The following is a 22091-nucleotide window of genomic DNA, read 5'->3' as shown; positions in this document are numbered from 1 at the left end:
CAAAGTACGAAGTAGCTAGCATAGTTTCTCATTTTACTAGGTAATTCCTATTTCCTCAGCATTATACCCATTTTAGAGAAGAACTGAGAGTCAGGAAAGGCTAATAAAAGGAAGAACCACAAACAGAAAACATAATCTGCTGGCTTGATGGCATGCTCAAAAGCACACTTCAAAAAATGTGCTTATAGGGTGGCGCCTGTGGCTCAAAGGAGTAGGGCGCCGGCCCCATATACCGGAGGTGGTGGGTTCAAACCCAGCCCTGGAAAAAACTACAAAAAAGAAAAAAGTCCTTATATAGTTTTTGTAAAATATCAATCTCCATCAACTCCAATAGTGGTACCATCCCTGGTCTATCTTTAGAAAGATACTCAACTGATATGTTGAGTATATGTTTTGCATAATTTTTATATACTTTAAACATACTTTATATGTTTAAAGTTAGCATCAATATACTGGTCAGCATATGATCACAATCAGAAATTACCCATGTCTCAAAGTTTTTGATCTACAAAATGACAATTTCAGGAATTAACCTAATATGATGAGTTTTACAGCAGGTTCTTAAAGATATAGGTACATTCATCCTTCTAGGTAGTTCACCATGGGTAAACTGCTTTCTCTGACAGTCAGTCAGTGATGAGGAGTCTGAGGGACTTTAATTCAAGATATACGTGGCAATTAAAATGATCAGTTCTAAGTCCATCTCTTCATGCTAAAGTTAATGCAAAAGATAATCTTTAAAATTAATACCCTGGCTGAGAAACAGCCACTTCTTTAACTACATCAGAGAAATAGCTAATTAATAATCCAAGCATAGTGACTTATTCTATTTTTCAAAATGCCTATTCCATTAGTTAGTACTTCTTTTGAAGCGCTGATATTAGCTAACATTAGCGTAAGATGTTATAGCTTTAAATATTCCTCTGAAGAAAATCTTAAACTAATGATATTACTACTTATAAGTTGAATTTACTCCCTCAACCAAGAGCTTTACATAAAACGAAAATGCTCTCAGCCTTGCCGATGCTTATCAGGGTATTTATGAAAATTATTTCTAATGTTTACAATGACCCTCAAAGGTAAGTTCTAAGGAACTCATATTACAAAGAGGAAAAGTAAGGCCTAGAGAAATTGCCTAAGACCCCAAAGCCAGTGGCAGAGCCAGGATTTAAACCCAGATCTCTCTTTTCCTCATACCCACATCCATGAAAAAAGTTAAAATTACCTGACGTCTTTCCTTCAGGCTGTGGCTGCTGAGTACCCACTGGGGCAGGCTGAAGCCCTTGAGTGTTGATTGGGGTTGCTGAGTGAATTCCCTGGGTGCCGATTGGTGCAGGCTGTATCCCTGGTGTGCCAATGGGGGCTGGCTGGATGCCCTGCGTACTGATGGGTGCCGGCTGGATCCCCTGGATATGTCGAGCATGTGATGCATCTACTGTCATCAGCTGCATGGAGTTTAGGTGAACTGTAGGTGGCATTCCAACACCAGTCTGAGCTGTGATTGCCGAGTTCGGAGCCTGAGCTGAAACTAAAAATTATGCAAAAGATGACTATAAGGTTAGCTTTATAAGACAGTTCATGAAAGGAGAAAAACACTAAAATGAGAACACAAGTTTTCCATTGTATAAGATCTAAATCCCCAGTTTAAACACCCTCCCTCCACAAAACACAACTACTTGAAATTCTGTATACTAGGGTTGTTTTTCCTTTCATTTCCTACCAGTATAATGTGGGTTTTCTACAGATTACTAGATATGATTAAAACAAGAAAAAAGCAATTATCTATTAAAGTCCAAATATTACCCAGGCGACTCTGCTAAATAAATAATACAATAGATACAATAGTTTTAAATTTCAAATGGCATATATCTACCGTATAGAGAGAACAAGCAAGTTTCCTTTTTCTTTCTTTTTTTTTTTTGAGACAGAGTCTCGCTATGTTGCCTCAGGTAGAGTACCATGGCGTCACAGCTCACAGCAACCTCAAACTCTTGGGCTTAAGCAATTCTCTTGCCTCAGCCTCCCAAGTAGTTGAGACTACAGGCAACCACCACAAAGCCCGGCTATTTTTTGGTTGTGGTTGTCATTGTTGTTTGGCAGGCCCGGCCTGGGCCCGAACCCACCACCTTCAGTGTATGTGGCTGGTGCCCTAGCCGCTGAGCTACAGGTGCCGAGCCAAGTTTCCTTTTTCCTACAAAGCAAATACCCTGTCTACTAAGTGGGTTAAAGATAAACAAAAAGAATGAAAACAAAAACATTCACAAAATGCAACAAAAAGGAAAGATTCCTTACTGCTTGTGGAAAGAAAACAAACAAAGACTTCTTTTTCTCCTTCAGTCATCCAAACAATACAGAGATGGAAGAACCTGTTTCCAAAGTTATTTTAATACTTCTAATGTTTGATTTTAGACCACCGCTGTCCAATGGAATACAAAGTCACACATGCAACTTTCAATTTTCTAGTAGCCACATTAAAAAGCAAAATGTAACAGGTCAAATTAATCTTGATAATATTATTTAATCCGATATAGTCAAATTATTATCATTTCTTTACATAATCACTAACAAGTTATTAGTAAGACATTTTACATTCTCTTTTCTATACTGTATCTTCACAATCCAGGCATTTTACTCTTAAAGTACTTATCAATTCAGATACTTCATTCTTATCCTAAATACTTAATCTTTATTTTGATCCTATAACGCATACAACTGAAAAAGCAGTTTTTAAATCTCTCAGTTGTTCCAAACAGATTAAAAACTGAATTAAAAATCCAGTTTTTCACAAGTACTAGCCCTCTTCAAGTGCTCAATGGCCATGTGTGGCTCCAGCCGACATAGTGCACCATGTGGCAGGAGGGCAAGGTCCACAATCTGGACAATAAGGCTTTCTGATGCCCAGAGTGACCAAAGGGTCCTCCAGGAAAAGAACACACAAACAAGAGATATGATTATTTTTCCTGGATTAGCAAAAAGAACACTATTTACAAGTCAGGATAGTGACAGGTAAACCCGACTGTACTAAAATAACACAGTGGAAGAGCCTGAGAGTATAGGGTAGTAACAACACATGGAAGTCCCATTGTAACTACTATTGTTTCAAGAAGTAACAAAAATTGTTAACATGATCATCTTCAAGGTGGGATAAAATTATGCAAATATCATGAATTAGTAACAACTTTTTACCGATCACAATGATGATGATTAAGGACCTTAAAGTTTCACATTTTAGCCTTACCTGAATCTGAAGCTGGAGTAATTAAATCCCATACCAGAAATATTCCCTGATCAATTTCAATCTCACTGCTGGCAAAAATTAAAATGTGAAAAGTCATCTTAAAAGCAGAGCTCATACCTGGATATTGTCGAATGGTAGACACAGAACTGGTGATTGGGGTGTATGTATGTGCCGCCAGTGGGTATGCAGAAGGGGGATAAGTTGGCAAAAAGTATTGGAACTGAACAGGAACAGATGGTCTAGAGATGGAACACAGATGATAGCCAAATGGTTATTCTTTTCTTTACCTTGAAATTATCCTATCCCCTGGATACTCTGCATAACCTTTCATAACTGCCAGACCAGCTTCTCCCAAATTGTGTCCCCCTAAAACTATCAGATCACAGGACAAAGACTGAGAAAGTACAAAATTATTAAAAATTAGTGGGTACTATACTGCTAACGTGTATAGTAAAAACATAAACAATATTCTACAGGTGATTCTTTTTCTGTAGATTCTTTGTTCTGTCACCCAGATAAGAGTACAGTGGTCCTCAAATTTCTGGGATGAAGTAATTCTCCTTTCTGCTGTTTCAGCCTCCCAAGTAGTTGGGACAATAAGTAGGCAGCACTACACTCGGCTAATTTTTCACTTTTTGTAGAGAAAAGTGGTCTTGCTATGGCAAGGGGTCTTGCTATGCTCCCCGGGCTGGTCTTGAACGCCCACATTGGCTTCCCAAATGGTGGGATTATAGGTATAATCCACAGTGCCCGGGCTTATTGATGACCTTTGAGAACAACAATTACCAAAACCGACTGACAAAAACTCAGTAATCAAAACTTTCCCATTAAATCCCACTTGAAATACACTAAAACTCAAACTGATTTTGCTGGCCTTTTTTTTTTTTTTGAGACAGAGCCTACTGTCTCAAAAAAAAAAAAAAAAAGGGCTACTGCGTATACACTGTACAGGGTTCTCACTGTGGAAGAGTGCCGTGGCATCACAGCTCACAGCAACCTCTAACACCTGGGCTCAACTTAATCTCCTGCCTCTGCTTCCCAAGTAGGTGGGACTACAGTCATCTGCCACAACACCCGGCTATTTTTTTTTTTTAGTTGCAGCCGTCATTGTTGTTTGGCAGCCTGGGCTGGATTTGAACGTGCCAGCTCAGGTGTATGTGGCTGGCGCCTTAGCCTCTTGAGCCACAGACGCCGAGCCTTGCTGGCCAATTTTATCAAACATACATAAAACAGATAATACCAACCTCATGCAAATGAATCAGAGACCAGAAAAAGAAATGAGATTGAGATCCACCTTTAATTTCTAGTTTCTTATAGACAGTGTTTTTTTATGTTGCCCAGGCTGAGTGTAGTGGCTAATCATAGATGCAATCATGACACAGTACAGCCTCAAATTCCTAGGCTCAAGCAATCCTCCTCCTTAGTCTCTGAGTACCTGAACTATAGGCACATGCTACCACACATGGCTCCCAAGAGGGAGAGTATTAGAAAAGATTATAAATAAATCTCATTGCCCACAATGACAAAAAATTCCTAAATAAAAAAAAATAAAATTTGAAAAAATTCCTAAATAAAACTGAATTAATTATCATATAAAATTAAGTATCACAGGAATATAGGAATATTTCAATATCAGAATTTCTATTTGTGTTTTTAGATCATCTTAGAAAATTAAAAGAGAACAATCATTTGAAATATATAGCATTCAATATATTCATGATATAAATGCTCAAGAAGATAGAAACTTTGGTCCTCAAACTGAAAATGGTTATCTATCAAAATTTATAATGAAATTTCAGAATTCCCATTCAGATCATGAATAAAACAAGGAGGCCCCATCTCTGCTCTACTAACACTGCCTGGGAAGTCCCAGCCAACATAAGACAAAAAAAAAAGTATAAAAAAATGAAAAAGAAAAAAAAAAAATGAAAATGTAAAGACTCTCTTGTCTACCCTCAAAATTGTCCTTATTCATAGATAAAGTAAATATCTACATAGGAAATCCAAGGGAATCTATAACTTTCCTAATGCCGCGACCCTTTACTACAGTGCCTCATGTTGTGGTGACCCCTAACCATAACATTTTGTTGCTACTTCATAACTGTAATTTTGCTACTGTTATGAATTGCAATGTAAATATCTGACATGGAGGATGGTCTTAGGTGACCCCTGTGAAAGGGTCGCGATTCACAGGTTGAGAACCACTGATCTATAAACATTTAGAGCTAATTCACCACTTAAGAGTTTGTATTTAACAAAGTGGATGGACACAAGATCAATATATTAAAATCTGTAAGCATTCTTATACACACTAACGGTCAAATTACAGCATTTAAAAATCATCTAATTTTAGGGCTACTGCATATACACTATACAGGGTTCTCACTGTGGAAAAGGCGGATACTAACATGGACGGGGGAAATGAGAGGTTATACTCGAGGATCAGTATGTAATAATGTTACATACCTCCTCCCTCCACCAGCTGAAAGGGCCTAGAATAACAAGCTGTGGTAATAAGCACAACTAACGTCTACATGTTGGTTTCTGAGCAGTGAAAGGGTTCCCTGGAAAAACAACATACTCCAGGGCTCAAATAAAGTTCAAGAGGATCCTGGAGTTATCTTGTTGAAAATAAGGGCTAGAATAAAGAGAACTTGGCAAAACCCACTGAAGCAGTCTGAAAGGTCCTCAACAACCAAATGATACCCTGAGCACCATCAAAGAATAAAAGCAAATTCAATAATCCAGGTTGATACCTCAGTGGTTAGGGTGCTGGCCATATACATTGAGGCAGGCAGTTGGAACCCAGCCCAGGCCTGCTAAATAACAATGACAACTACAACCAAAAAAATAGCTGGGCGTTGTGGCAGGTGCCTGTAGTCCCAGCTACTTGGGAGGCTGAAGCAAGAGGATCACTTAAGCCCAAGAGTTTGAAGTTGCTGTGAGCTATGACGCCATAGCACTCTACCAAGGGTGAGACTGTCTCAAAAAAAAAAAAAAAATCCAGGTTGATTTTTAAAAATATTTAACAAGGGCGGCTCCTGTGGCTCAGTCGGTAAGGCACCGGCCCCATATACTGAGCGTGGCGGGTTCAAACCCAGCCCCAGCTGAACTGCAACCAAAAAATAGCCGGGCGCTGTGGCAGGTGCCTGTAGTCCCAGCTACTCGGGAGACTGAGGCAAGAGAATCGCTTAAGCCCAGGAGTTGGAGGTTGCTGTGAGCTGTATGATGCCATGGCACTCTACCCGAGGGCCATAAACTGAAACTCTGTCTCTCCAAAAAAAAAAAAAAAAAAAAAAAAAACGTATTTAACAAAATAAAAAATGAGGGCAGAGAAAGTCTCTTTAAATCAGAATGTTAATTAATAAATGTGAAAGAAATGACAGAGGGCGGCGCCTGTGGCTCAGTGAGTAGGGCGCCAGACCCATATGCCGAGGGTGGCGGGTTCAAACCCAGCCCCGGCCAAACTGCAACAACAACAAAAAAATAATAAAAAATGACAGAAAAAGTCACTATTTTGCAAATTATCTTATGGATTCAGCAAAGAATTATCAACAGATGGGAAAAGTATTGAGCGAGGCTGGGCGCAGTGGTTCACACCTGTAGTCCTAGCACTCTGGGAGGCTAAGTGGGTGCATTGCCTGAGCTCAGGAGTTGGAGATCAACCTGAGCAAGAGCAAGACCCTGTCTCTAAAAATAGCTGGGCATTGTGCCTGTAGTCCCAGCTATTTGAAAGGTTGAGGCAAGACAATCTCTTGAGCCCAAGAATTTGAGGTTGCTGTAAGTTATGATGTCACAGCACTTTACCATGGGCAAAAAAGTGAGACTCTGTCTCAAAAAAATCCCCCCAAATCAACAACAAAAAAAAGCTATTGAGTAAATGTTTATTGGGAAACAGAATACTTAATAGTCTCAAAATATTTCCATACAGATTAGTTTTTTACAAAGGAGAAAAACATATAGTAGAAAAACTGGTATGCCAGGCGCGGTGGCTCATGCCTGCAGTCACAGCACTATGGGAGGCTGAGGTAGGTGGATTGCTTAAGCTCAGGTTGCATTCAAGAGACCGGCCTGAGCAAGAGCAATACCCCATCTTTAAAAGTAGCTGGGTGCTGTGGTGGGGGCCTGTCATCCCAGCTACTTGGGAGGGTGATGCAAGAGCATTGCTTGAGCCCAGGACTTTGAAGTTGCTGTGAGCTATGATGCAATGGCACTCAATCCTAGGGTGACTGAGTGAGACTCTGTCTCAAAACAACAACAACAACAAACTGGTAAACATCACCTTCTAAATAATTACCACAACCAATAATGGTACAAAAAGACAGCATGAGCTCTCTGATGCAACAGTGAGAAGAACTACCATGTGAGTGGTAGTCCCTCTAAAAATGTATAACTGAATCTTATTACGAGGAGACCAATGTGACAAAACCAACTTGAAAGATTATTTAAAAAAAAATTAGCCTAATATACTCTTCGAAAAGACCATTATGTGAAGGAAAATGAAAAGCTAAAGAATCATTTTAGATATCTTCACTATGGTGAAGTTAGGGGAATGTCTTTGTTCTTGGGAGTTACAAATAGAGGTACTTTTGGATAAAGCCCCAATGCTGCAACCTTTACTCAAAAAAAAAAAAAAATTAAAATGAAACAATGGACAGAACAGTCATCAAAAGGAGAATGCCTTAATAAAAATACTTTTCCATAACACTACAAAAGAAATTACACAATGTGTTATTTCCAGGGGGAAATTTGAAAATATGAATTAATAAACATATGCCATTATTTGTAGGACATTTTAAAATTATTTATTTATTTTTTTTTTTGAGACAGAGTCTCACTTTGTTGCCCTCGGTAGAGTGCCGTGGCGTCACCGCTCATAGCAACCTCCAAGTCTTGGGCTTAAGCGATTCTCTTGCCTCAGCCTCCCGAGTAGCGGGGACTACAGGCGCTCACCACAACGCCTGGCTATTTTTTGTTGCAGTTGCCACTGTTGTTTTAGCTGGTCAGGGCCAGGTTCAAACCTGCCACCCTCAGTATATGGGGCTGGCACCCTACCCATTGAGCCACAGGCGCTGCCCAGGACATTTGTTTTATTGAAAAAGAAAAATAATTAATGACACAATGGGGCACAGTAACCAGCACATTGCCTTCTACCTGTTGTCACTTCGGGTTTCCATAGCCACAGGATTTGGAGAGGCCCGATGTCCTGATATGGGAATCAGGCTACTCCGCTCCGCAGGATAATCAGGCTGGATCCGAGGAGAAGTGTGTGTGATTTGCTGAGGCACCACCTTAGCTACAAACAGTAAAATTCAATTATATTAGCATTCATACACTCTTACTAGCATGCCAGAACATTCTTGGCTAGCAGCAATATTACGAATGCAAACAATTAAAATAAACCTGGAATTTTAGGTTTAATCAAAATAAAAAATGGAAAATGAGTATATAAGGTTCAAATGAATTATTTTAATCCAATCATCCACAGATACAATCCTACGGTTATTTGTTAAAACAGTTCAACATTAATATTTTAAGGTATCAGTAACCAGGCCCTTTTCTTTCTACCTGGCTTCTTGGAGATCTTTTTTTTTTTTTGTTTGAGATAGAGCCTTAAGCTATCACCCTGGGTAGAGTGCCGTGGCATCACAGCTTACAGCAAACTCCAAACTCCTGGGCTCAAGTGATTCTCTTGCCTCAGCCTCCCAAGTAGCTGGGACTACAAAAATAGCCACAACGCCTGGCTATTTTTTGGTTGTAGTTGTCATTGTTTGGCAGGCCTGAGACGCATTTGAACCCACCAGCTCTGATGTGGTTGGGGCCTTAGCCGCTTGAGCTACAGGCGCCAAGCCGAGATTTTTTTTTTTTGAAAGAAAAAATTGCTGGGCCAGGTGCAGTGGCTCATGCCTGTAATCCTAGCACTCTGGGAGGCCGAGGAAGGTAACTTGCTTGAGTTCAGGAGTCTGAGACCAATCTGAGCAAAAGTGAGACCCTGTCTCTAAAAATAGCCCGGCATGGTGGCACACACTTGTAGTCCCTATTTTCTAAATATGATCATCAATAATTCTTTTATTTATTAATTTTTTTGGAAACAGGGTCTTGCTCCATTGCCTGGGCTGGAGTGCAAGTGGCATCATCATAGATCACTGCACCCTCCAACTCCTGGACTCAAGTGCTTCAGCCTGCTGCGTAGATAGGACTACAAATGTGTACCACCTAATTTTTCTATTTTTGTAGAAATAGGATCTTGCTATGTTTCTTAGGCTGGTCTTGAACTCCTATCCTCAAGAGATCCTTCTATCTCAGCCTCCTACTGTGTTAGGATTATAGAAGTGAGCAACCACACCCAGCCTTTCTATAATTCACGTGTAGGGCAGGCCATGGAGAGAATAAAGACGGTATTCCATTGGAAATGAATATTCATTAAAGGCAAAAACTTTATGCTTTAGTGGGTTTTTTTCTCTAACCCAACATATTCTGATTAATAACAGTGGTTGAATTCAAAATTTAATCTCACCTTGAGAAACCAATTTATAAAAAGCCACTTAGTTAAATTTAATATAACTCCTATACCCCAACTTGAAAATCAATACTCTAGGGTTCTATCCTATTAGAATTTAACAAAGAAATATTTGGGCAAGTATCTAAGACATAAACAAAACCAATGCAAAAATCTGATAGAACTGAGGAATGAACATACTCATGTCTCTGGGTACTGTCAGTGACTATCTTAGAAAGATAGGAGAACACAAATAAACACCAACCTTCAAAGGTTGAGGAGACTCAGGAGGAAACAAGACTCAGGAGTAAAGTATGCTCACTCTAGGGAAGAATACCCCTCTTGACTGGTCTGATTTTCAACACAGAGACCCTAGTGGGGTTCCTGACTATAAAAGGTAAGAGAATGGGTTTGGCTCTATCATGACAGCATTGAAGATCGTTAATGACACTGCTGGGTAGAGAAACAAAGTGGTTTGAAATGATGGTATGTACAGTCCACTATCTCTCCCAACAAACGTGCATTAACGTTAAAAACAATGCATATACAAAGGAAACAAACTTTTTATTAAAAAAGTGAATTGAACTGAGAAAGATAACAGAAGTTTGGTCTTTCCCATGGTAAGTAACAGAGAAGTAACACAAGAAAGACCCAGCAGCAGTGCCCTCTCTGCCAAAAGCCTTCTGTGGGGCTGAGCACTTATTTAAGGGCTGTGTGGCCTGGTCAGTTAGAGGAGGAGGAGTAGAACTTCCTGGCTCCTGCCATTAATTCAGGAAAAGGGTCCCTAGAGTTTGCTGAGGGGGCTGGGAATCTGTAGCCCGTCTCACGTGTGTAGGAAGGGAAGAAGAGAACCAGCAGGTAGGGAAGCCACACCTCTACATCTGGTCACCAGATTTCTCAAAGATACAAAAAGTCGCCTTAAGTACACTATATTAAAAGTCTGGCAGCTGTCTCACATTTTTGGGAGTGACATGCTCATCAAGGCAGAGGCAACCCTACAAACGAAAACCTATGGCTGCTGTGGGTCTGGGAGCTGCAGCGGTGAGACATCGGCCCCTCGTGCTGGTGTTGGCAATCTACAGCCTACAGGCCAAACCAGCAGCAGGGAGCTAAGAATAGGTTTACGCTTTTAAATGGTTGGGGGTGGGGGGAAAAAAGGGCAACTCATTCAGGACCCACGAAAATGATATGAAATTCAAACTTCTCTGTCTATAAGTAACGCCTCATTGGCACACAGTCACACACCCGTCTGTTTAGATGCTGTCCACGGCTCCTTTCAAAATATAAAAGCAGAGTTGTGTAGACCTATGTGGCCTACAAAGCCTAAAATATTTAAATCTATCTGGCCTTATAGAAAATGTTTGCCAACCTTTGCTCTGGATGACTTAAGCTTAAAGTGAAAGTATGCACACACATAAAAAGAGTAAACAAAGCCTGGAAGAAATGATAAAATGGGGGCAGCGCCTGTGGCTCAAGGAGTAGGGCGCCAATCCCATATGCCGGAGGTGGCGGGTTCAAACCCAGCCCCGGCCAAAAAACCACAAAAAAAAAAAACCAAAACAAAAAAGAAATGATAAAATGGCAATGAGTGCCACAGGGTAGCACTCAGATGAGAACCGGGGCACCAACCTGAGTTCTAATGTTCTTCCCACTATTGTGTCACCAACAGATTTTTCCTGAACAATCTATTTTTTTTGAGACAGAGTCTCCGTCTGTCACCCAGGCTAGCGGGCCATAGCATCAGCCTACTTGACAGCAATCTCAAACTGCTGGGTTCAAGCGATCTACCTCAGCCTCCTGAGTAGCTGGGACTATAGGCACCGTCACAACCCCCAGCTAATTTTTCTATTTTTAGTAGAGATGGGGTCTCGCTCTTGCTCAGGCTGGTCTCCAACTCCTGAGTTCAAGCATTTACTCACCTCAGTCTCCCAGAGTACTGGGATTATAAGTGTGAGTTAAAGTTTGAGTACTCAGAGATTGTTGTCCTCTTTTATTCTCTATGGTTAATGCCAAATCTATATGATAAATAATATTAAAAGCTGCATTCAGTGTTCCTTTGAAAATCAACAACAAAACCCCCCCCCCAATTCTAGTCATCAGCGTGGAGGCCTGGTCAGTGAGTACAACATTCTTGTCAACTGTGTCTGAAAGCTGCATGACACTTACCAACTGGGATGTTTGAGGTGGTCACAGCAGTAGCATGGGATGAGTGGGAGGGCATTGTCATGGTAACAATTGTACTCGTGGGAGCTTGAGTGTGTGACACAGACCCTGAAATGGGGTAAAAAGGAAACTCTTAAAAATGACTTCTCTACATGCTACAGATTCTCAAAAACCAGGGAAAAACTCTGTTTCTTTTACAGCCTATTTGTTTTTCTCTGACTGAGGTGAGAAATGAAAGATTAATTTAGCCTTTATACCTCATTTTTCTGCAGCAGGAAGAGAAGCAATGGTGCAGACTTACCGGCTGTGGTTGAAGGCATGGTGTTGGTCGCCAGAATAGGTGCTACTGTTGCTGCAGCCACTGGTGTACCAGTACTGAAGATAGTTTTCTGTGGGGAGAATCCCACAGCAGTTATAAAGAACATGTCCCACTCCAGTCCAAAAGCTACCACTGCCTTCAGTGCTGCCACATACTTAGCAAGTTCTGCACAATTCTGGTTCCAACCCCACCAAGAACAGAGACGGTTTTTCACCTCTCATTTTACCTGAGCCATCGTATGAAGCTGCTGTTTTGGTGTCCCTAATGCAGGGTGAGATGGTAGGGTGATTCTTGTTGTTACATCTCGTGACTGGGCAGGACGCTGAATACTAATTGCTGCAGAGGGTGGATGCTGGATAGACAAAGTTGGCCTACTGAAAAGATAACAAAGACATTATGATTTATAACTTGTCCACAGGCACAATGCAGGCAGTCAAGGACATTTATTATCTTGTTGCTAGATCACAGCCATCCAAGTTGTATATTTTCATAGGTCTGTAAAGTCACAGTTAAGCCAACAATTGGTCTTTAATCTCACCAATGAAGAAAACGGCCCAGTGAGTTTCTCTCCTAAAACTGCCTAAAGTTTCATTTTATAAGGTATCAATTTATACTACAAACTGAAAAAATTAATCCTTAGTTGTTCTCAGTATCTTTAACATAATCCACACTCCATGACAATCCTGGGTAGGCATTATTACAACAGTTGCATTTCACTCTGTGGAAAAATCCGAAGATACACAATAAGATTCTCACATTGTAATTTTCATAAATTTCCCAAGGGAAAATTACAGAAAACCTCGATCAAGAGGAGCTTCATTTGTGATCCTTGAAGCACCAGCTTTCCCCCAATGTTATTATCATTCCTTACCAGATAGCAGAATGTTCTTCAGGCTGGGCACCCATAGCTCAGTGGTTAGGGCGCCAGGCACACATACCGAGGCAGGTGGCTTTGAACCTGACCTAGGCCTGCTAAACAACAATGACAATTGCAACAAAAAAAATAGCCAGGCATTTTGGTGGGTGTCTGTAGTCCCAGCTACTTGGGAGGCTGAGGCAAGAGAATCGCTTAAGCCCAAGAGTTTAAGGTTGCTGTGAGCTGCGACACCATGGTACTCTACCGAGGGTGACATAGTAAGACTCTGTCTCAAAAAAGCAAAACAAAACAAAAGAAGAAGAATGCTCTTCAAATGATAAAAAGTTACACAGGTATGACTGGTTAATGATTCACAGGGATATCAATACAGGATATTAAATAAATTGGTAACAAGCTACTGAAATTACATTAAGGGCAAAAAAACTTGATGATATAACAAAGTTGGCTTTCAAATCAGAGGCAGGAAAATAATCTACCTAATAATGGTGTTGAGAAGACTATGCAACTATTTGGAAAAAATCAAATTGGATCCATACTGCATATAGTACACTAGATAAACACTAAAGTGATCAAAGATTTAAGGCAACAAAAATGTATATGAAGAAACAATGGGGAAATTCTCTTGTAACCTTGGAGTGGGGGAGCACTTTCTATTTTAAAATCCGAAAGCTATAAAAGAGAACACTGATATATTTGACTATATGAACAAATAAATCTATACTATAAGTAAATTCACATTGTAAGTAAATTCAAAAGACTCAAAGACAAAAATATAATCTTCCTATTTTGCTAAGAACTCCCAGAAATTGAGAAAAATGGTAGCCCAATAAAAACTGGGCAAAGGAAATGAAAACACAAATGGTCCCTTAACAAAACAAAAAAGATGCTTCCTGCTTGCTTTGGCAGCACATATCCTAAAACTCAAACGATACACAGAAGACTGGCATGGCCCCTATGTGAGGATGACACACAAATTCACAGAGCATTCTATATATTTATTTTTAAGAAAAGGACAAGAAGGGCAGTGCCTGTGGCTCAAACGGGTAGGGCACCAGCCCCATATGCCGGAGGTGGTGGGTTCAAACCCAGCCCCAGCCAAAAACTGGAAAAAAAAAAAAAGAAAAGGACAAGAAAAGATGCTCACCCTCACTCTTAAGAACAGAAACGCAATTTAAGATACACTGAAATAGTGTTCGTCTATCAGATTGAAAAAAATCTGTAAAAACTGGTATAAACCCTAAGGCAAGTGATTAGATGGTAGATATCAAAAGTACAATCGATCATCTCCTTTGATCACTATGGGGAAAAGACCCTTCACATATTCTTGGACACATGCACAATGACAAAAGTACCAGTTTATTCACTGTGATATTTTCTCTGATCGTATGGACTAGGAACAAGCTCAAGTCTACTCACACAATATACTGCTATATTCCCACTATAAGAGCAATGAAACAATGTGCTGTATCTTATTTATTTGTTTTTTATAACTAGATAATCAGTATCAATATATGTTGCTGTAATTTTTTTTTTTTTTGCAGAGACAAAGTCTCACATATGGCCCTCGGTAGAGTGCCATGGCATCACATAGCTCACAGCAACCTCCAACTCCTGGGCTTAAGCGATTCTCCTGCCTCAGCCTCCTGAGCAGCTGGGACTACAGGCGCCCGCCACAACGCCTGGCTATTTTTTTTTTTTTTGGTTGCAGTTTGGCCGGGGCTGGGTTTGAACCCGCCACCCTCGGCATATGGGGCCGGTGCCCTACCGACTGAGCCACAGGCGCCACCCTATGTTGCTGTATTTTAAAAAAGAGAAATATATAAACTATTCTTTTGAACAGAAAGGTAAGAGAACGATATCTGAATTTGATTATATTTACATAAAGAAATGCTACAAGCATAGTCTAAATTTCTTAGCAGGTTACCTTCGAAGGGCAATGTGGCCTCATAGATGAGGCACAGAGAAGTGTACTCCCTATTGTAAGCATTTTCATGCTTTTATATTTTGGAACCATGTGGCTATAAATCAGAAGAAAATATGGTAAACTGAGCTGTAAGGTGACAACTTGATTGAGACGGTATGTCTCTAGCTAACCAATATTTCATGATAAAAAGCCTTTCTCAAAGAGCTTTAGCAAATCAGACCTGGTAGGATATCAATAAAAAAAGCTTACAATCTAATAAAAAGATGATCTACTCCCCCACAGAAAGAGAACGAAATGGGTTATCATTCTAGTTTACAGGAAAGCTACCACAAAAATAGCGATGGAATTTGGTGGAACTTGGGAGAAAACGGACTAGTAGAGACTGGACTTTTTCTCTTTTTTTTTAGAGACAGAGTCTTATTTTATCACCCTCGGTAGAGTGCCATGATGTCACAGCTCACAGCAACTTCCAGCTCTTGGGCTTAGGTGATTCTCTTGCCTCAGCCTCCCGAGTAGCTGGGACTACAGGCACCTGCCACAACACCTGGCTATTTTTTGTTGCAGTGTGGCCAGGGCCCAGTTTGAACCTGCCACCCTCAGTATATGGGGCTGGCGCCCCACTCACAGAGCCATAGGCGCCGCCATAGAGACTAGACTTTTAATAGCTGTTCAAATAGGTCACTAAGTACACTATTATGAAAGCTACCCTCTAATACTGGGAGGCTGAGGCTGGTGGACCCCTGAGCTCGGGAGTTCAAGACCAGTCTGAGCAAGAATAAAACTCCATCTCTACTAAAAAACTAGCCAGGTGTGGTGGTGTGGTACGTGCCCACAGTCCCAGGTACTCGGGAGGCTAAGGCAAGAGTATCATTTGAGTCCAAGAGTTTGAGGTTACTCCAAGCTACAATGACGCCAGACACTCTACCGAGGGCGACAAAAACTCTGTCTTAAAAAACAAAACAAAAACATTCAGAGAGATAAACATATACATGATTATACTAATGACAAATTTCAAGACTGATGAACCTAATATAAAAACAATTTTGAAGATCCTCGTAACAAAGAATGCTTATAGAATCACCTGGAAAGGATCTCAAATCAATTAAATGCACCCTCTTTTTTTTTCTTTTTGAGACAGAGCCTCAAGCTGTCACCCTGGGTAGAGTGCCATGGCATCACAGCTCACAGCAATCTCCAACTCTTGGGTTCAAGCGATTCTCCTGCCTCCGCCTCCCAAGTAGCTGGGACTACAGGCACCCGCCACAATGCCTGGCTATTTTTTGGTTGCAGCCGTTATTGTTGTTTGGTGGGCCCGGGCTGGATTTGAACCCGCCAGCTCAGGTGTATGTGGCTGGTGCCCTAGCCAAGACAATACACTCAATTTTTAAAAGGTCTAGTGCAGCCTGTATTCCCAACTACTTGCGAGGCTGAGGCAAGAGAATCGCTTAAAGCCCAATAGTTTGAGGGTGCTGTGAGCTCTGACGCCATGGCACTCTACCAAGGGCAATATACACTCTGTCTCAAAAAAAAAAAAAAAAAGGTCTAGTGCATACAAAATTACATCCCTCAAAAATTTCATATTAAACATGAAGAATGCTTTCAAAAATTTTTAAAGCATAGACAATAGCAGTCATTGCTTTTCATTTAATGAAAAATAACAAACATTAATATTTATATAATGCTGATTACATGCTTAGCACAATTTAAATGCTTTACATATGTGGTAGGTATTATACGGCCACTTTTTAGATGAGGAAATTGAGGCATTTACTATCTGACACAGCACACATCCACAAATATTCAGGGTACATCATCACAAACATGTAACAGCATGTGCCAAAATACAGTACGTCCCAACACTGGGGCATAATGCAGCCACAATAAAAGAATGAGTTAAGAGCACTATGTATTAATGTGGAGTCATTTCCAGAATATCACGGTTCATTATAAAATTTTTGAGATACACAGAAGTCAGGAAACATAAAATCTGTGAAGAAGGAAACAAATGAAGTCTTCCCAGCAATACCAATAACCTGAGCAAGCTGAAATTTGCATGGATGAATCAGAAAGGACACTGTTGACCGTGTTTCTTGGAAGCGAAATAATGGACCATAACACAATCTGTCTCAAAGCTTTTGTAGTGACCTACATATCAAAAAAAAAGGCAAGGGATAGAACAGTACAGAGGATGCCAAATTAAAATTGTAATACTCTTGTAGCGGGCGCCAGTAGTCCCAGCTACTCGGGAGGCTGAGGCAAGAGAATCGCTTAAGCCCAGGAGTTGGAGGTTGCTGTGAGCTGTGTGAGGCCATGGCACTCTACCAAGGGCCATAAAGAGAGACTCTGTCTCTACAAAAAAAAAAAAAAAATTGTAATACTCAAGTTACCTTTGACTTCTGCGGTTATAAGAGATACAAAATATAATATACAAGATAACAAATGTTATCGGTGTATGTTATTGTAATTTTAATAGTGTTTTTCTTTCTTAAAAGATGTACACATTTTTTGGCACCCTCTGTACATATAAATATGCTCCATTTTTTGTAGTAAGGGAGCAGAAACAAGGAAAATGTGTTTATACATACGTGCTTTTGCAAAAAGGAACTCTGAGAACACACACACAAGAATAACAAAAGGGAGACAGAGCAAGAGCAGACAGGAAGATGGCCAGGACAGAGAAACTCACAAAATCAACTTCCTTCTGAACCGAATACATTTTACATGTTTTAAAAAGTTAAATTAAAAGAAGGGGCGACGCCTGTGGCTCAATCAGTAAGGCGCCAGCCCCATATACCGAAGGCAGTGGGTTCAAACCCGGCCCCAGCTGAACTGCAACCAAAAAATAGCTGGGCGTTGTGGCGGGTGCCTGTAGTCCCAGCTACTCGGGAGGCTGAGGCAAGAGAATCGCTTAAGCCCAGGAGTTGGAGGTTGCTGTGAGCTGTGTGATGACATGGCACTCTACTGAGGGCCATACAGCGAGACTCTGTCTCTACAAACAAAAAAAAAAAAAGTTAAATTAAAAGAAAAAAATAATAATAAAAAGTTAAATTAAAAGAAGTAAAGCAAATAGTAAAGTTAAAAAAAATGAGACAAACAGGCCAGGCACACGGATAACACTAGCAATCTACGAAGCAGACACAGGAGGACCCCTTGAGCTTAGGACAGCAGTTCTCAACCTGTGAGTCGAGACCCACAGGAACTATATATTTTTTTTATTATTATTATTTTTTTTTTGTAGAGACAGAGTCTCACTTTATGGCCCTTAGTAGAGTGCCGTGGTGTCACACAGCTCACAGCAACCTCCAACTCCTGGGCTTAAGCAATTCTCTTGCCTCAGCCTCCCGAGTAGCTGGGACTACAGGCGCCCGCCACAACGCCCAGCTAATTTTTTTTTTTTTGGTTGCAGTTCAGCCGGGCCGGGTTTGAACCCACCACCCTCGGTATATAGGGCCGGCGCCTTACCGACTGAGCCACAGGCGCCGCCCCACAGGAACTATATTAAAGAGCCGCAGCTTTAGGCAGGTTGAGAACCACTGGCTTAGGAGATCAAGACTAGCAAAAGCAACAGCAGGACCCTGCTTCTACTGAAAACAGGAAAAATTAGGTCGCGCCTAAAGCTCAGTCGGCAAGGGCGCCGGCCACATATACCTAGGGTGGCATGTTTGAACCCAGCCCGGGTCTGCTAAGCAACAATGACAACTCCAACCAAAAAATAGCCGGGTATTGTGGTGGGCTCCTGCAGTCCCAGCTACTTGGGAGGCTGAGGCAAGAGAATCACTTAAGCCCAAGAGTTGCTGTGACCTGTGACGCTACGGCACTCTACCAACAACAGCTTGAGACTCTTCTATAAAAAAAAAAGGAAAAATTAGCTAGGCATGACGGTGTGCACCTAACATCCTAGCACTCTGGGAGGCCAAGGCAGGAAGATTGCTTGAGCCTAGGAGTTTGATGTTGCGGTGAGCTAGGCTGATACCATAGCACTCTCGTCTGGGCAACAGAGTAAGACTGCCTAAAAGAGAAAAAAAAAGCAGAAAAACCAAATAAATTATCCTCACTATATTAAATTACTGAATGGATAACCAAAAGGTTACCTTAGAATAATATGGAAAATTGTTATTTGTGGGACAGTGATATTCCTCATTATATACCTTTTTTGTTTATATTTTGGAATATATGATTAAAAATTAGGAAAATATAGATGGTCATCTATATTCCAGGCAAATGGAAAGCAGAAAAAAGCAGGCGTTGCAATCCTATTCGCAGATACAATAGGCTTTAAACCAACCAAAATAAGGAAGGATAAGGATGGACACTTCATATTTATTAAAGGTAATAGTTAATATGATGAGATTTCAATTATTAATATTTATGCACCCAATCAGAATGCGCCTCAATTTATAAAAGAAACTCTAACAGACACGATCAACTTGATTTCCTCCAGTTCCATAGTAGTCGGAGATTTTAACACCCCTTTAGGAGTGTTGGATAAATCCTCCAAAAAGAAGCTAAACAAAGAAATTTTAGATTTAAACTTAACCATTCAACATCTGAATTTAACAGACATCTACAGAACATTTCATCCAAAGAAAACTGAATACACATTCTTCTCAGCCCACGGAACATACTCCAAAATCTATCACATCCTAGGTCACAAGTCTAACCTCAGCAAATTTAAAAAAATAGAAATTATTCCTTGCATCTTCTCAGACCACCATGGAATAAAAGTTGAACTCAATAACAACAGGAATCTGCATACCCATACAAGAACATGGAAGCTAAATAACCTTATGCTGAAGGATAGATGGGTTGTAGACGAGATTAAGAAGGAAATTACCAAATTTCTGGAACAAAACGACAATGAAGACACGAATTATCAGAACTTCTGGGATACTGCAAAGGCAGTCCTAAGAGGGAAATTTATAGCACTGCAACCCTTCCTCAAGAAAACGGAAATTGACGAAGTTAATAACTTTGTGGGACATCTCAAGCAACTGGAGAAGGAAAAATATTCCAACCCTAAACCCAGAAGAAGAAAAGAAATAACCAAAATCAGAGCAGAATGAAATGAAATCGAAAATAAAAGAATTATACAACAGATCAATAAATCCAAAAATTGGTTTTTTGAAAACATCAATAAAATAGATAAAACTTTGGCCAACCTAACCAGAAAAAAAAAGTAAAATCTCTAATTTCATCAATCAGAAATGGTAAAGACGAAATAACAACAGACCCTTCAGAAATTCAAAAACTCCTTAAAAAATATTACAAGAAACTTTACTCTCAGAAATCTGAAAATCTGAAGGAAACTGACCAATACTTGGAAGGACGCCACCTACCAAGATGTAGCCAGAACAAAGTGGAAATGTTGAACAGGCCTACATCAAGTTCCGAAATAGCATCAATTATACAAAATCTCCCTACAAAGAAAAGCCTGGGACCAAATGGCTTCACATCAGAATTCTACCAAACCTTTAAAGAAGAACTAGTACCTATATTACTAAACCTCTTCCAAAATATAGAAAAAGAAGAAATACTACCTAACACATTCTATGAAGCAAACATCACCTTGATCCCTAAACCAGAGAAAGACCCAACAAGAAAAGAAAATTATAGACTAAGATCCTAACAAACAAAATCCAACAACATATCAAAAAAATTATACACCACGACCAAGTGGGCTTTATCCCAGGATCTCAAGGCTGGTTCAATATATGTAAATCTATAAATGTAATTCAGCAGATAAACAAACTAAAAAATAAAGACCATATGATTCTCTCAATTGATGCAGAAAAAGCTTTTGATAATATCCAGCATCCCTTCACGATCAGAACACTTAAGAAAACTGGTACAGAAGGGACATTTCTTAAACTGATAGAGCCCATCTACAGCAAACCCACAGCCAATATCATATTGAATGGAGTTAAACTGAAATAATTTTCCACTTAGATCAGGAACCAGACAAGGTTGCCCATTGTCTCCACTGCTCTTTAACATTGTGATGGAAGTTTTAGCCATTGCAATTAGGGAAGAAAAGGTGATCAAGGTATTCACATAGGGTCAGAAGAGATCAAACTTTCACTCTTCGCAGATGATATGATTATATATCTGGAAAACACCAGGGATTCTATTATAAAACTTTTAGAAGTGATCAAGGAATACAGCAATGTCTCAGGGTACAAAATCAACACCCATAAATCTGTAGCCTTTATATATACCAACAAAAGCCAAGCTGAAAAAACAGTCAAGGACTCTATTCCTTTCACAATAGTGCCAAAGAAGATGAAATATTTGGGAGTTTACCTAACAAAGGACGTGAAAGATCTCTATAAAAAGAACTATGAAACTTTAAGAAAGAAATAGCTGAAGATGTTAACAAATGGAAAAACATACCATGCTCATGGCTAGGAAAAAATCAACGCTGTTAAAATGTCTGTACTACCCAAAGCAATATATAATTTTAATGCAATTCCTATTAAAGCTCCACTGTCATATTTTAAAGATCCTGAAAAAATAATACTTTGTTTTATATGGAATCAGAAAAAACCTCGAATAGCCAAGACATTACTCAGAAACAAAAACAAAGCAGGAGGAAATCACGCTACCAGACCTGAGACTGTACTATAAATCGATGGTGATCAAAACAGCATGGTACTGGCACAAAAACAGAGAGGTAGATGTCTGAAACAGAATAGAGAACCAAAATCCAGATACTTACCGTTATTTGATCTTTGACAAGACAATTAAAAACATTCAGTGGGGAAAAGATTCCCTATTTAACAAATGGTGCTGGGTGAACTGGCTGGCAACCTGTAATTGGCCACACTTTTCACCATTAACTAAGATAGACTCTCACTGGATTAAAGATTGAAACTTAAGACATGAAACTATAAAAATACTAGAAGAGAGGGCAGGGAAAACCCTTGAAGAAATCGGTCTGGGCAAGTATTTTATGAGGAGGACCCCCTGGGCAATTGAAGCAGTATCAAAAATACACTACTGGCACCTGATCAAACTAAAAAGATTCTGCACAGCCAAGAACATAGTAAATATAGCAAGCAGACAGCCCTCAGA

At 40.0% G+C, this 22091-nt stretch overlaps 1 protein-coding gene and 1 non-coding gene across 12 annotated transcripts in view; one reads left to right on the top strand and one right to left on the bottom strand.

Annotated features, from left to right (window-relative positions):
• Positions 1-22091, bottom strand: part of SAP130 (Sin3A associated protein 130) — a 91183-nt gene that overhangs the window by 43960 nt on the left and 25132 nt on the right. For 9 of the 11 annotated variants that reach the window (XM_053596797.1, XM_053596802.1, XM_053596799.1 and 6 more), the window contains exons 8-13: positions 12446-12593; positions 12202-12289; positions 11904-12008; positions 8393-8534; positions 3356-3477; positions 1226-1528 (exon numbers count right to left, since the gene is read on the bottom strand). In XM_053596797.1, coding sequence (XP_053452772.1) covers positions 1226-1528; positions 3356-3477; positions 8393-8534; positions 11904-12008; positions 12202-12289; positions 12446-12593 — 908 coding nt within the window. The remainder of the gene's footprint in view (positions 1-1225; positions 1529-3355; positions 3478-8392; positions 8535-11903; positions 12009-12201; positions 12290-12445; positions 12594-22091) is intronic. The other 2 variants (XM_053596798.1, XM_053596795.1) reach the window with 1 other exon arrangement.
• LOC128591007 (U6 spliceosomal RNA) lies at positions 13991-14093 on the top strand. Its single transcript, XR_008381460.1, has one exon. It is a non-coding gene; the product is annotated as a U6 spliceosomal RNA (small nuclear RNA).

Source organism: Nycticebus coucang, chromosome 7 (genome assembly GCF_027406575.1).
Source record: "Nycticebus coucang isolate mNycCou1 chromosome 7, mNycCou1.pri, whole genome shotgun sequence".
In the NCBI taxonomy this organism is placed as follows: Eukaryota; Metazoa; Chordata; class Mammalia; order Primates; family Lorisidae; genus Nycticebus; species Nycticebus coucang.
Note: the sequence above shows the minus strand (reverse complement) of the source record. Positions and strands in the feature narration are given on the sequence as shown.